The following is a 15,117-nucleotide window of genomic DNA, read 5'->3' on the forward strand; positions in this document are numbered from 1 at the left end:
TAGCACTTGATGCGAAGGAGAAGAATGCGGTGACACTTGTGGAGATAGGGTAGTTGGTGTTGTTTGTTTCTTTGTTGTTTTAACAAGAGTTGAGGTGTGGGACATTATCAAATTAGAATCCACTATTTCAAATTTTAAGGTTAGTTTCAATTTTATATATAGTGAAAAAGAAAAGAAATTACTATAAATTCCAAATCTATTCAATATATTTTGTTTCCCTTATAATATGACTATACCAATTCAATAGCAATTCAATTAATAACAGAGTTCAAAAGAAGAAGAGAAAAAAGAAGTATTATTGTTTAGTGCCACAGGGAAAAAAAAAACAAGTATTAGCCTTTTCAAGTAAAAGGAGGACAGAAAATGAAAGAAGAGAAGGAATATCAACTATATATAGAAGACAAAAGAAAGAAAAGAAGAAGAAGAAAAAAAGAATTTTTTGGAGGAAAAGACTTTAGGAGGAGGGAAGAAAAAAGAAAAGGGGAAAAAGTGAAGTAAAAAGAATTGTTCAAAAAGAAAAAGAGGGAGGGTGATATTTTAGTTCAACTATTTAGAATAGAGCAGGAACCCAAGGTTTATTAACAATGCATGTAGTTCAAACCAAACTTCTTCTAGTAATAAAAATGTAAGGAAGAAAGTCAAAGAAAAATCAGAGAAAAAACCAGATAATTATTCAAAAACACAATAACAGTATTGTATACTTAAGTTCTTCTTATAGATCCTGTAATTTTGCTAGGAAGTAGAAATGAAAATCCAAATCTCAAAGGGTAAGGTTATATTTGATTTCAATTCAAAATTCAAGGAGTAAAGCAATTCCAAAGCTTGCTTGTGTTCAAGATGGAATCAGTTTATTTTCCAAATTCAAGACAGGAACAAAGAACAAAGAAAGAGATCCCAAGATGGAGTCAAGTTAATTTTCGTGCAGCAGGCAGATGTTAAACCAAAGAGTTCTCAGCAAATAATCCAAAAGGTGTCAGCAAATAGTCCAAAAGGCTCAGCAAGTATTCCAAATAGGTTAATCCAACAATAAGTAATCCAAGAAAGAAATGATTTCAATCTCTTCTAGATTCCATTTAATTCATGATTATTAAGTTATTCATGTTGTGAAAATAGGCAGCAAAAAAAAAAAAAAAAGGCAGCAAGACTGTGTTCCTCCGCTTCAAAAATTAAGTCCAGAAGATTATGGTTTTAAAAGTCTATCAAAAACAGATTCTGATCATCACTAGAAATTTTCTTTAGCAGTTAAAATTTTCTAAATAGTCATGTCAAATTTAAACTATTTTGTTAAAGCATAAAGTCAGAAAATTATTTTGTAGATTCCCAAGTTCACGTTCAAAATGGAAAAGTAAAAGTGAAGAAAAAAAAATTAGGTCCGGCTGTTATTTGCGGATGGGTTTAAACAAGAAAAAAACTTTCACTTTCGCCCTGGAAAAAAAAAACTTTTACTTAAAAGTTTTACGATCTTCTGACTTAAAAACGAAACACAATGGAGATTTTTACCTTAAGTCCTTTATCTGCTATATTCTTTTTCTATGTAGTTGTAGATATTTTTACTTTCGCTTCTTTGCTTTTATTCTTCCCGCTGAGTGAGGGGAGAAAGCGCTGGCCGGTCCTCTTAAGCAAAGAGGAGCGGTTCTCCCGTCTCCGAAGCTGCGGGGCGAACCGCTGCCTCTGGAGTCCTGGCGATGGGTCCTCGGGCAGAGGAGAGCCCCCTGTTCATGGATCGGGCCATCCGGGCCCGATCCGATCGCAAATGCGACCTTCGGAGGGGGTAGAAGAGATTCGCCTGGCAGAGCCCTGCCAGACACGTCTCGCCGCGATCTCCACCAAACCGGAAGCCTCAGCCTTCACATATTTCCTTGGGTTAACTTGGCTTTATTATAATATGGAGCTTCATTTGTTGTATATCATTGCTATATTCTTCTAGTATAATTGGTTATTATATCAACTTTGAAACAGACAAGAATTGAAGTTTGCATATTGGTCAACAATGTCTTTTATGAAAATTAAACAAAGGTATTTCACCTGGCAGACCTAGTATGGGATCAGAAACTGAGCAGAGTCTGGCCTCATTTGTGCTTGGCTAAAAGATCCTAGAGATCTTTATAGGGTTTGAAGAGGGAAAAAGGAAAATTCATGGGATTTCCTGTAAAAAATTAAGTTTGTGTCATGGTGATTAAACAAGTAAGCGCTATTCTTAATGTGCTATTCCTGTCATCAGCTGAAATTCTGTTTCAATTTTATAAGTCTGGATTTCATTGAGACAAATAAATCTTTCAAACACCCTTGTCTTCAACCAAGAAAGGGCTGAATTAGGAAACCACCTAAATGTAAATGCATAGCCATTAATGAACTTTGGCATGGTTTTACTGGTAGCCAGTAATATGTGGGTTGCATGCTGCTGCACCAGTACTGAAAATGGAAATAGTTATATTTTTTCATCACTAAACTCATTCACCTCTTTCAAGAAAACTATAATTACGAAGGAAATTAAACTGACATTCATTTTCTTGAAAGTCATTTTCTTCTTTGATGAATGTGGTACTGTGTGCTTCCACTAGAATTCCAAACTGGAGCCATATTAGTGATTTGTTCAACACCTGTGTAATGACATAAATTTGACTGTTGCATAAATCTTTACCTATCTAACACATCTGAATCTTAATACTTATTTTTGTTGCAGTGTATAACAACACAAGAGCTTACTTGGTTCCTGTGACTAATTTGATGCATTCAGGAAACCCACAAGCATTTCCTCATTCTTCAAATGGGAGCCTAAGTGAAAATGGTTGTGATCACACTTCATATTGAAGGATAATGCTTTTAATTTAGTTTTGGCTCCGTTTGATGGATTAGCCCATGAGATTTTTAAACCATTGAATTAATGTGAAAATCTGACTTGTGCCTTGAGCCATGACTGAAGCAAGCTTTAAATTAATGTCATGTGTGAACTGAGCTAGTGACCTTTCCAAGAGAAACCATAACTCCATGTCAGAGGCAGTATCTATACCAATGATGGCGAACCTTTTTTGGCTCAGGTGCCAAAAGTGTGCGTGTGTGAGATAGCGTGCACATTTGCATGTGTGTGCCCATACACCCTGCATATGCGCACAGCTCTCATTCTGTGAGTAGTCTGTGTAGCGCTTCTGTTTGCAGTTGGAACCACATTATTCAGCATGTATGTGTGTAATCTTTTAACCTCCTATTGTGGATCTTACCGTAATCATTCTTCTATGCTTGCAACGTACCGGTATTGTAGTTGAAAAAAAAGGTTTCAGTTAGAGAACATTTGGTGCCTTTCTTCCAATGCAAAATAACAGATACAGTGGTACCTCTACCTAAGCACACCTCTACTTACGAAATTTTCTAGATAAGAACCAGGTGTTTAAGATTTTTTTTGCCTCTTCTCAAGAACCATTTTCTACTTACAAACCCAAGCCTCCGAAGCTGTAACTGGAAAAGGCAGGGAGAAGCCTCCGTGGGGCCTCTCTAGGAATCTCCTGGGAGGAAACGGCCAGAAAAGGTGGGGAGAAGCCTCTGTGGGGCCTCTCTAGGAATCTCCTGAGAAGAAACGGCCGGAAAAGGTGGGGAGAAGCCTCTGTGGGGCCTCTCTAGGAATCTCCTGGGAGGAAACAGGGTCTCTACCCTCCTAGTGGTTTCCCCAATTGCACATATTATTTGCTTTTACATTGATTCCTATGGGGAAAATTGCTTCTTTTTACAAACTTTTCCACTTAAGAACCTGGAATGAATTAAGTTTGTAAGAAGAGTTACCTCTCTACAGGGTTTCCTAGGGCAATATAGGAATAAAGCCTTTATTCCTAATCGGGATTGGGTTCCTTTGCAAGTTATTTCTAAGTGAACAATCCTGCACACCTGGACCAACTAAATGTGAAGTGCTACATCCTTGACAATTTTATTTGTATAGAGACAGATAGTTTATATTGAGATATGTTATTAAATTGTACACACACTTTATTACTGAGAAAGATAACACTGTGGGAAAGAAAGTTGCATATACATCTGAGTCTCTTTAAAACTTCCTTATGACCCTTTCTTTCCAAGTGCATATGACAAATTCAGTCCATATGTTCCCAGAGATGGTATAGATTTATTTAGCTGCATGAGCTCACTACAAAAATTACATCTTGAAAAGTTTTAATGAAAATTCAGTTTATAAAAAAAAGAGATGTTTGAATCCGTAATACGTTCTGTGGGGAGTGCTGGTTTATTGACTGTTTAGATCTACATAAAATAACAATGATTGCATTGTTAGGCTTTAATAATGATGACAATGCTATATTTAACACGTGCAATATTTTATTCCACTATTTTCAAGATTTGTATCCCCAAAGACATTTTTATAGGTAAAATAATTAAAATAATACAAGGTAATTATTAGGAGAGAATGTGACTTTATAATATTGGAAATAGAAATCAGATTGGAGAGGAACAGTCTGTAACTGAAAAATTGTCAAAGACTTTTTGCTTATATTTAATTTTTAATATTTAATTTTTCAGCCAATGCAGTTTCTTATATTGCAACATCGTCCATCCAACAAAAAAGTATTATTTTGTTTACCAGTGTAAATCTGGTATTAACAAAATAAATTGAAATTATTTCTTATCATTTTATACATATTAAAAATAACATCACCCTAGAATTAATTATCTTTATTTTTTTTACATAGATAATTAAACAAACATACAAATAGACAAATAAAAACAAAACAGTAAATAAAACAAAACATATAATTACAGACATTTGGGAAAAATAATTTCCCCACTCTTTCAGACTATTTGATCAGATAAATTTTTCCTCTTAAATTGGTATTCATTTATTAACATATTGCTTTGCTTATACTTTTCTAATTTGTAATTTATTTATTTTATCATTGTCCTTTTCTCTAGTCAATTATAGAGATTTCCCCATATCTTATAATATTCTGTATCTTCTTTTCCTCCTAATATTTTGGACATTCTGTCCATCTCTGCACATTCTAGTAGCTTTTTAATAATTATACCTTCTTCCGGTATTCTGTCTGCTTTCCATTGCTGGGCGTAAGCTATCCTAGCAGCTGTTAATATACGGATGGCCAAATACCTAATTTATTTTTTAATTTTTGTATTAAAGATGCCCAATAAATATAGTTCTGGTTTTTTTTCAAATTCTTGCGATGTTATTTCTTTTAACCAATCTGCTATCTTTTTTCAATACTTCTTAGCCTCTGGGCAAGTCCACCATTGATGGTAGAATGTGCCTTTTTCTTTTTTACATTTCCAACACAATGGTGAGACTTTCGGGAACATTTTAGAAATTCTTTCCGGAGATAAATGCCACATGTAAAACATCTTATACTGGTTTTCCTTGAACGTCATAGACTTTGTCATCTGCCAGTTATGAATCCAGAGCTTTTCCCACTTTTCTATATCTATTAGGTATCCGAAATTTCTTCCCCAACTTATCATAGTTTCTTTTACAATTTCCACTTCTGTTTCGTACCTAATCAAATATTGTATTTGTATATTCGCTCCCTAAGAGTATCTTGTCCAGGTTTCCCTTCCCCACCTGAAAATCATGTTCCCCTTTATCCTTTTGGTATGCATCCTTTATTTGTAAATATGTCCACCAGTCTAATATTCTACCACTTTGTTCCAATTCTTCCTTTAATTTTAATTTTTTTTGTTGGTCTAATAGTTTTTTATATCTAATTGTATTTTGAGGCCTAATTAAACTTCGATGGTATTTTGATTCGATTGGCACGACCTACTCTAGTATCTTTATATAATGTTGTTTTTTTATTTCTTTCCATATTTCCGTGAGCAAGTTTCTTAATACTGTATAAGTTTTTTGAAATATTATCTTTCTAACTGGGTAGTTTTTCTGATTTCTACAAAAGAAATGGTTTTGCTGTGGACACTATTGTTAAAACACTAGGCTAGAAACCAGGAGACGGTGAATTCTAGTCCCACCATCGTCATGGAAGACACTGTGCCAATTATTTTCTCTCATCACACAACATCAAGCTTTGAAATTAGCTGGTCAGTCAATTCCTATTGCAACCAATGGACCATATTCAGTTGATTCAAAAAGCAGACTGCAGTTGCAAGAAAAATACTGGGAAAGGCTAGGATTTGACTTTGTGAGAATCAATGAATTAAACTGGCTCCCGGCTTCTTAAATTCACTTCTTTTTTCATAGTTTTAACCATTTATAAATGTATGTACATGATTCTAGGTGAAATCATTTTTTTTACAATTTTAACAGCTTTATACAGTATATAAATAACATAAATGAGCAGACACATAAAGGAAGCTCTGACTTTTAATTTTCATTGCCATTGTTAAAAATATGAAATAGTTGGATGACTTATTTAATCTGTCTTAATTGTGGATTTTGAAAAAAAAAATCTCAGGTGGTTGTTAATCCAGCATTTTTGGAAGATAACTGAAATAGCAATTAACTCCCTAGAACTGTGATGGCAAACTTTTTTTGGCCCTGGTGACCAAAGGGTGCACACCCAGCGATAACATGCATGCGTGCCCACACCCATAATTCAATGCTACCCCCTGCTACAAACCCTCCCCATGCTGTCCCCTGCGCATGGCACAGGCATCACTGAAGCCTCTGGACTGTTGGGCTGTTTTTCATTCTCCTTCAGGAAAGCCTCCTGAGGCCTGACTGCAACTGTCCAAAGCCGAAGAAGTTCTTGAAGACCTCTGACAGCAAAAAGAAGGCTGTGGGTGATGCACACAAGTCAACTTACGGTTGGCCCATTAAGCCTTTTTTGAAGCCTAGGGAGAACAAAAATGGCTGCAAAGAAGGGCAAAAATCAGCTACACAGTACACACATGCGCGGAGCTAACATAGGGCAACGCCTCACGTGCCCTCAGATACAGCTCTGTGTGCCACAGGTTCACCAGAATTTCATCCCTCTAATTAAATGTGTGGAAGGAAGGCAGCGTATGAATTAAATAAATAAGCTGTGGAAGATTGCCACTTTTTGTCATTCAATTTTATGGTCCCCAAATCTGCTTTGCAAAAATCTGGACATCTGCTAGATGGCAAAGAGATTCAAAACAAGTCCAGCCTTTTGCTGCTCCCTAGTGGTCACCAAGATAGGAAAGAGTAATTTGTCATTGCCTTTTATGTAATTTGCCTTTTTTTAGAAGTGAGATAGCTCCTTGGAGTGTAAGTGCTGGCCCATGGAGAGCAGTAGGAAAATGCTTGAGAAAAGTTATGTATCATTAGACTGGATTTACATGCTCTAAGCTGGGCTGCAATTCTGAATGTGTGGAAGAGCTATGCTGTTGGCAGCACTGAAGTTATATCCTAACGGACTGGAAGAGGGACAGTTTCTATCATCAGGCACTAACCCGTCTTGCTTTATTCTTACAGCTTTTTGGACATTAGCTTCTCAAAGTTCTTTCTTCTCCTGCAGAATGTTACTAGGGCCAAGTCATGGAGGGCAGCTATCTCAAGTTAGATGGGAGGAAGTCTGGTGTTTGGGGGCAGCTCCCCTCAAGCATTGAGTAAGGACTTTAAAAATTTAGGCTTGGGTTAGTTTTATGCACTATGTGCACAGTACTGGATGTTTAGGAAATCAAGTCATGAGTATGATGAAAGTTGTGAATCTCTCAGCTTCATTCCATTTCCTGCCTAAATGTGCCATGTTTAAAAAATTAGCATTTTTTTTTCACTTTCTGAAATTGCTACCATTTGGAGATACTGTTCTTTCTTTCTTTCTTTCTTTCCTTTCTTCCTTCCTTCCTTTCTCTCTCTCTCTCTCTTTCTTTCTTTCTTCTTTCCTTCCTTCCTTCCTTCCTTCTTTTCTTTCCCTCTCTCCCACCCTCCCTCCCCCTAGGCCTTTAAAATATAGGCTGTATTTTTATATTGCCTCAGAAAAAAGCTTCACACATGGTTCTAGTGTAAAACAAAAATATTCAGCCTGTGGCTTTGAGCGAAAACCTCATTGCATTAATTTCCTGTTATCACCAAATGAAGCAGAGAAGACAGTGAAGCTTTAGATTTCCGGAGCTTAAATGTTCTGAAGGAGCTTGTGTAAAATAACTCTGCCTGAGGCTTTAAAAAAAAAAGTTTCCTGATTGCTACTCAATGTAGCAAACCAAATTTGAAAAGGCAGTAGCAGGGGGAATTAAAGGAACTAAAGAGGCAGTGAAATCAGTGGGTGCTGAAATTCTTTAGAGAAGATGTCTGTAGCTAAGGAGAAGTTGCCCTATTTGTCTGAAAACGCTTTAGCACTTGGCAGTAATTCTAGATTTTAAGTGGTTAGATTAACAGACATTTCCTGATTACATGCATCCACTTTGCTGGCACTGATGTCCTTGCCTTCAAGAAAAACACAGCCAATAGCAAGGAAGATCAGAGTGCAGTTGAATATACTTCACCTGAAGCAGAAGATACTGGTGATAGTGGCAGCAATGTGAAGGTTTGAGTAGGGAAATTAAAGTGTTAGGAGGATAGGGGTGTCAGGGTTTCAAGTAGCATCCAAGGCATAGCGCTCCTCAAAGTTTCAATTTATTAGCAGAGCCATGTTGGCAAATCTGTGAGAAACCTGAATCTGAAGTCCCATGGGTTTCTCCATTCAGTTTAAAGTTCATTCCCTTGTTCCCACACCCACAAGTTCATCACATGGCCCAGTCTGGTTCTGCCAACTTGTCCAATCCTCCCGTCCACTTCCGGGCAGATGCTGAACAAAGGATGACCTTGAGAATCTAGAAAGAATTTGTTATGTCTACAACTCTGCTACCCTAATGCAACAGCCCCTCCAAAATTCTCACAGCAGTAATAAATTCTGTTTTCTAAATTCTCCAAATCAAACAATGGCTTTGGTCTGACAAGGGTGGTGGTGGTGAACTTTAAACAAGCCACTGCTGCTAATGTCCCTAGCTTTAAACATTCAGTGGCTTGTTTCCCCCTTCCTAAGGAGTGGGACAAAAAAGTGGATATAAGTTTGCAACATGCATGGGAAGCCAACCGGCTTTGATATTCGAGAACACCAGCAATGGTGACATATAAATGGAAGGGAAAGGAAGGTGTTAAGGAGATTAGAGGTAGATCGATGGGTTGCTGCCACCAATCTCTCTGGTTTCCGATGCAACATATCCAGCTGGCCCATTCAGTTATCTAAGTGAATTGGACAGAACATGGAATAGAAAACAGTTCCAAGTTCCAATTCTGCCAAACCAAAGACCACCCAGAATGCTTCAGCAGAACTTTTGAGACACGTGTCTGCTTTTACATGAAACAAAGCATACAGTTTCTTGAGTTGTACCTGTAGTCTTACAACTTTTAAACTTTCTTAAAGCATTTATGACTTCTTTTTGATCAATTTATTTTGAATTCTAACATTTATAGCATTTCTTTCAGTCTTACCCTTTGATCTATTATTAGTATTTCCATACAGATCTTTAAAGTACGCCTTCCAGAATTCTCTCAGTTCAATCTCATCCAAAATTTCCTCATTGCTTCTGTTATTAATTCCAGTCAGTCTGCTGTTAGACGCCTTGTTTAGTTTTGTTCATTCACTTCCTAAATAATTTTAATCTCCCTATTCCTAGGCTCCTAGTTCAATACAGGAGAAGGAGGTAACGCAAGATGCTTTGAAGTGAATCAGTGTTGTATTGTCTGCAGTTACAGCCATTGCATTTCAAAAAAGATATTGGACACCAAATAGAGTAGCTTTGAATAATTTTCTACCTAAATAAATTAATTAGTCTAAAATAAAATCTGTGGTGGTTTGCAAATATTTACTAACAAAATGTATTTCCAGCAGGCATCCCAGGATCAGGGAATCCAAACTGAGTTATCCAACCATCTTTAAATTGGTAGAAAACTCTGGAAATTATTTATATATACAGTATTTAATTTTTATTAAAGATGTTTTTAAAAAGAAGATAAAACCTAATACAAATAATTCAAACTAATATAAAATAAGAAAAATGCAAGTAATCAAAGAGGAAGCTGAAAGTGCAAGAAAGGAAAGAAAAAAGTGAAAAATGAAGTAGAAAAGAAAGAAAAAAGGCACAAAGTAGTAGCTTCTAATCTTTATATCAATTATAAGTACAATTATAAATTTACCTCCAACTTTATGGTTACAGTATAATTCTCCTCTTTCTATAATTTATCCTGTCTAACCATAAAAACCATAAACAATAAATTTATTTTTTTCTATTTCACACAAAGAGTTTATAGGGGGTTTCTTGTCAGCAATAAACAAGGAAAATGTCTTTGATCAAAGAAGTCAATTTAGTCATCTCAACCAAATCCATAATCTTCATTGTAATTAGTACTGAATCTTTCCATCTTTGTGCATATACCATAATAATCCCACTTCAGTTATCATGTAAAAAACCCCTAACATTTTATAACTTTCCCCCAACTATTTATCCATCAATCCTATAAGAAAAACCCAGCCTCAATTTTATATTAATCTTTAATATCCTCTGAATCATCATATGTATTTTAATCCAGAATTTTCTAGTTTTTTTACACATCCATTAAACATGATAAAATGTCCCTTGCACCTTTTCAATGTAAATGTGGGGAAGGGGTCTCTGCATGTTTAAAAAAAATAATCTTCAGGATGACTCTCTGCAAATTATTAATCTGTGTTTATGTGAATGGACAGTCTGATTATTTCTGCTGACTCTTATTATTTCTTCTCAATTAATCTTGGATGTTCCTGTTCTTCAGCTATTCTCTCCTTTAATGGTTTTGTATATGTGTGGTTAAAAGAAGTTGAAGAAACAGTGTAAAAATTATTTTGTTGTTTGAACACCCCATGAAACTTTGGAAAGAAGGCAGAAAGGCCTGATTTGGAAGTTTCTGTTTCCTGTTTTCTTGTCTGAAATTTACTGGAGGTTTTTTTAAAACAATGGGGGGGGGGGGGGTGTTGCTCTGGCTGTTTCCACCTTTATTTGTACAGTTTATTTTAAGAGTAAAACATTCTTTGAATGAATAATTGTCTAATTTTTAATGTATAACTCTAAACATTTGAGGTGCCACAAACTAAGGGATTTTTAGCAGGGGATGTCATTCCAAAATAAATGGTTCAGAACAGAATATGCTTTTGATATTTCTTTCCAGAAATAACACACATCTTCAAGTGCTTGTTGTCAAAGGCCTATGTGATGCATTTGAAAATGTAAGTTATTTTGTTGTAATTTTCTAGGATAGGAAAATGGCTAGATTCCTAGGCATTACAGGAAGTGGCCTCTCCTTCACCTGGAAACAGTGATCCTGAGGGCAACAGTTTAGTTATAAAAATAAAAATGGATATTAGCCATTTTGGAACCAAGGCGCTGCCTAAAAATAGTGCAGGAACCATAAAATAAACCTCTATTTATTTCTGTGCAAGCACAGTTAATCTTTATTTTGGTCAGAAAACATAAAAAGAGCCAAGTCTTTTAAAGAAAACATGTAAAATAACCTCACTTCAGATGATATCCTAAATATTGGATATATAATATTGTTAACAAAATATTTATTTTAAAGCTACAGTTCCCAACATAAAGCCATATCATTTAAAACTAAATCTGTAGTCCCAACCCAGAAACTGGAAAAAATAGAATCTGAAAAATATAACCTTATATTACTGACACGAAAATATGGATACAATTAAGAAATTAGGTTTTTTTTAAAAAAGGTATCTGTCCTTTAGTACAATTGATGACAGGGTATTAAACTGAGTGATGATAGCCTTTCTTAGTTTGAGAGCCTTGTATGTACAAGTATCCATTACTTATATCCTGGAATGAACTTGACATAACACTTGTAACCTTATTTATACAATTTGGAGAACCAAAATAACCTGTCCTTATTACAGGTAGTCTTTGACTTACAAAAGTTCACTTAGTGACTGTTCAAAGTTAGAACAGTGCTGAAAAAAATAACTTATGATGTTTTTTCACATTTACAGCCATTTCAGCAACCCCATGAACATGTGAAAATTCAGATGCTTGGCCATTGGTTCATATTTATGTCAGTTGTAGTGTCTTGGGGTCATGTGATCAGTTTTTGCGATCTTCTGACAAGTAAAATCAATGGGGAATCCAGTTAGTAATAACCATGCTTGTCAGGATACAGCAACCTTCATAAATATGAACCAGTTGTTAAGTAACAACCATGTCACTAACTTAACAAATGCAATGATTCACTTAACAACTGTGACAAAAAAGTCATAAATTGGGAACAACTCATTTAACCAATGTTTCACTAAGCAACATAAATTTTGGGCTCCATTGTGGTCGTAACTCGAGGACTATCTATATATTAGATTTCTTAAGTAAAAGGTTGGATGTGTCTATATATCTAGGACTGTACCATCAGCTGCACTAAGGAGCTTATTTTTTAATGAAAGGATGTTCAAGATACCTCAATTGTTTTTATGTATGCAACAGTTTGAATCTTTGTTGATTGTAGAAAGGAATAACATTTACCTCTCTCTTTTCACCACTATCCCCCTCCTCTTTTTATCTCTTTAGCCACCGCTGGTCCAAGCAATTTTCAACGGTGATCCTGAGGAGATACGTATATTAATCTACAAAACTGAAGATGTTAATGCTTTGGTAAGCAATTTCTAATTCCTTCTAACATTTCTAATTCTTTTGGTATTTCATCGATAGGAGGCAAATGTCTTGTGGAGGTGAGATAAGATTTATAGCAAAGCCAATAATTTTGCAGAATAATTTTCCCTGCCTCCTACCTTAGTAAATTACAACCAATAATCCTCCTTTTTTTCTTAATTTAGCACATACTAAACTCATGCAGGTGTTTCTATTCTGACCCCTGTGACCTTGTGCTTGGAAATAGAACTTTATTTCTATATGGATTATTATTGTACATTGTTTTATTACTGTTGTTAGCCGCCCCGAATCTCCGGAGAGGGGTGGCATACAAATCCAATAAATGAATGAATGAATGAATGAATGAATGAATGAATGAATGAATGAATGAATAAATAAGCAAGCAAGCATTACTGCTCCCATCCCCTAAATTATGCCTAAGACTTCAAAATTATGATGACACAAGTCTATCCTCATACGAATATGATGGGAATAGAAATGTCCCATTGGACCCTAAGCATTGTTACATTCAAATTAAACTATGTTGTATATCAGAAATGTTTCTGCCTGACAGCTTTCAGGGTGTTCAATCTGATGCTTTTAACTACTTGCTTTAGAATAATGTCTCTTTTTGTTCCTGTGGTAGACAGGTAGACAGACAGGCAGACAGACAGATTGATTTCCCCTGAAAGTTTCTGATGCTCTTTAGCATATTTAGCTTGCAAGGCCATATGGATCTACAGTTTCTCTTTATGCAGAATTTATGGTACCAATGCAACATACATATAATGGATCCCTTTTTTTCCCCCTTTGGTTGTTTTACAATTATAATCAATAGTTTACTAGGAATTCCTCTGTTAGTTAATTTCACAATCAGTATTTAATGACAAGTCAACCTGGAAGGCTCTTGAAGTAAAGATGCAGAACTTTCTTTTTCCCTAAAGTTATGGAAGTTCAATTGGGCAGAACAGACAAAATCAAGATGGCCTGCTGGGTTTTCTTTTTACATTCTTCATGGAAGTGCTTTTTTTTTTGCTGCTTAGTATGCTGTTTTTGTAATCCACTGCAATAACAGTATTGAGGTGAGGTGGTTAGTCACTAGTTAGACAGTAAATAAGGATATTTCAAAGATAGTACAGTAGTTGTTTTATTTATTTTATTTATTTATTAGATTTGCATGCCGCCCCTCTCCGTTGTGTGGGACAATATGGGGTGTGTGTTTGTTATTAAGACTTCAACATTTTAAGTCATTTCTTTATAAGATTATGAAAATGTATAAATGATGAGATTATACTGGATATTTTAATGATACTACTTTGATAGCAAGAAGTGAGGAAGAAGCTGCACAAATCCCAGCGACCAGTTAGGTCCCACAGAGTGGGTCTTCTCCGGGTCCTGTCAACCAAACAATGTCGTTTGGCGAGACCCAGGGGAAGAGCCTTCTCTGTGGCGGCCCCGGCCCTCTGGAACCAACTCTCCCCAGAGATTAGAATTGCCCCCACCCTCCTTGCCTTTCGTAAGCTGCTTAAAACCCACCTCTGCCCCCAGGCATGGGGGAATTGAGATACACTTTCCCCCTAGGCCTTTAAAATTTTATGCATGGTATGTCTGTATGTATGATTGGTTTTTATATAATGGGTTTTAACTGTTTTTAGTATTGGATTATACTGTTTTGTTACTGTTGTTAGCTGCCCCGAGTCTGCGGAGAGGGGCGGCATACAAATCCAATAAATAATAATAATTAAAAAAAGAATAATTTATCATGGTAAAAGAAGAGTATAAAAATTGGTCTATTAGCTCATATTTAAAAAGTCCTTAAAGTTATATCAAGCAACGCCAATCCAATGGAAACAAGAAAATGCAAAGTTGAAGCAATGAAAAAGTGAGTTCAAAATTTCACAAGATTGGTGACTAAAGCTATGAAATACAAAGACGTCTGCAACGAGCAAAAGATATGACAGAACTAGACAAAATGTTAAATTATAAAGATATCACACTAATTATTACTGTCATAGTTTCTCTAATTGCAGCATGTGACTATAACAACTGGACGGTCAGGAAGACTGAATGAAGAAAAATTCATGCCTTGGAATTGTTATGCTAGACAAAATTATTCAGAATATTTGGACCACAAAATGAACAAATAATACCAGGTGAAATGAAATTGGATCACTCACTGGAAATGCTAGTAATAAAGTTAAAACTTTAAAAACTTGGATACATATCATTAAAACAAGGGTCGCTGGAGAAGATGCAGATGCATAGAAAATTGTAAGCAACCAGAAGAGCCTTACAGAAGATAAGGAGCTTAGATCCCCATGGACAATTGGTGGGCCACTGTGTGACACAGAATGCTGGACTCGATGGGCTTTGGCCTGATTCAGCAAGGCTCTTCTTATGTTCCTATGTTCTTAGATACTATCGCTGATGACAGAAGTGGGAGTTTACAAGAAATCAAGCAGTTACTGACAGATAATCCTGGCTATGGTGATGTCATGAAGATGTCACCGAACAAAATCGGTCAGTGCT

The 15,117-nt window shown here is 35.8% G+C and overlaps 1 protein-coding gene across 7 annotated transcripts in view; it reads left to right on the top strand.

The window, feature by feature from the left end:
* Positions 1 to 15,117, top strand: part of ANKRD44 (ankyrin repeat domain 44) — a 183,258-nt gene that overhangs the window by 55,529 nt on the left and 112,612 nt on the right. For all 7 annotated transcript variants that reach the window (XM_070732107.1, XM_070732109.1, XM_070732102.1 and 4 more), the window contains exon 2: positions 12,508 to 12,591. In XM_070732107.1, coding sequence (XP_070588208.1) covers positions 12,508 to 12,591 — 84 coding nt within the window. The remainder of the gene's footprint in view (positions 1 to 12,507; positions 12,592 to 15,117) is intronic.

The sequence above is a fragment of the Erythrolamprus reginae genome, chromosome 1 (genome assembly GCF_031021105.1).
Source record: "Erythrolamprus reginae isolate rEryReg1 chromosome 1, rEryReg1.hap1, whole genome shotgun sequence".
In the NCBI taxonomy this organism is placed as follows: Eukaryota; Metazoa; Chordata; class Lepidosauria; order Squamata; family Dipsadidae; genus Erythrolamprus; species Erythrolamprus reginae.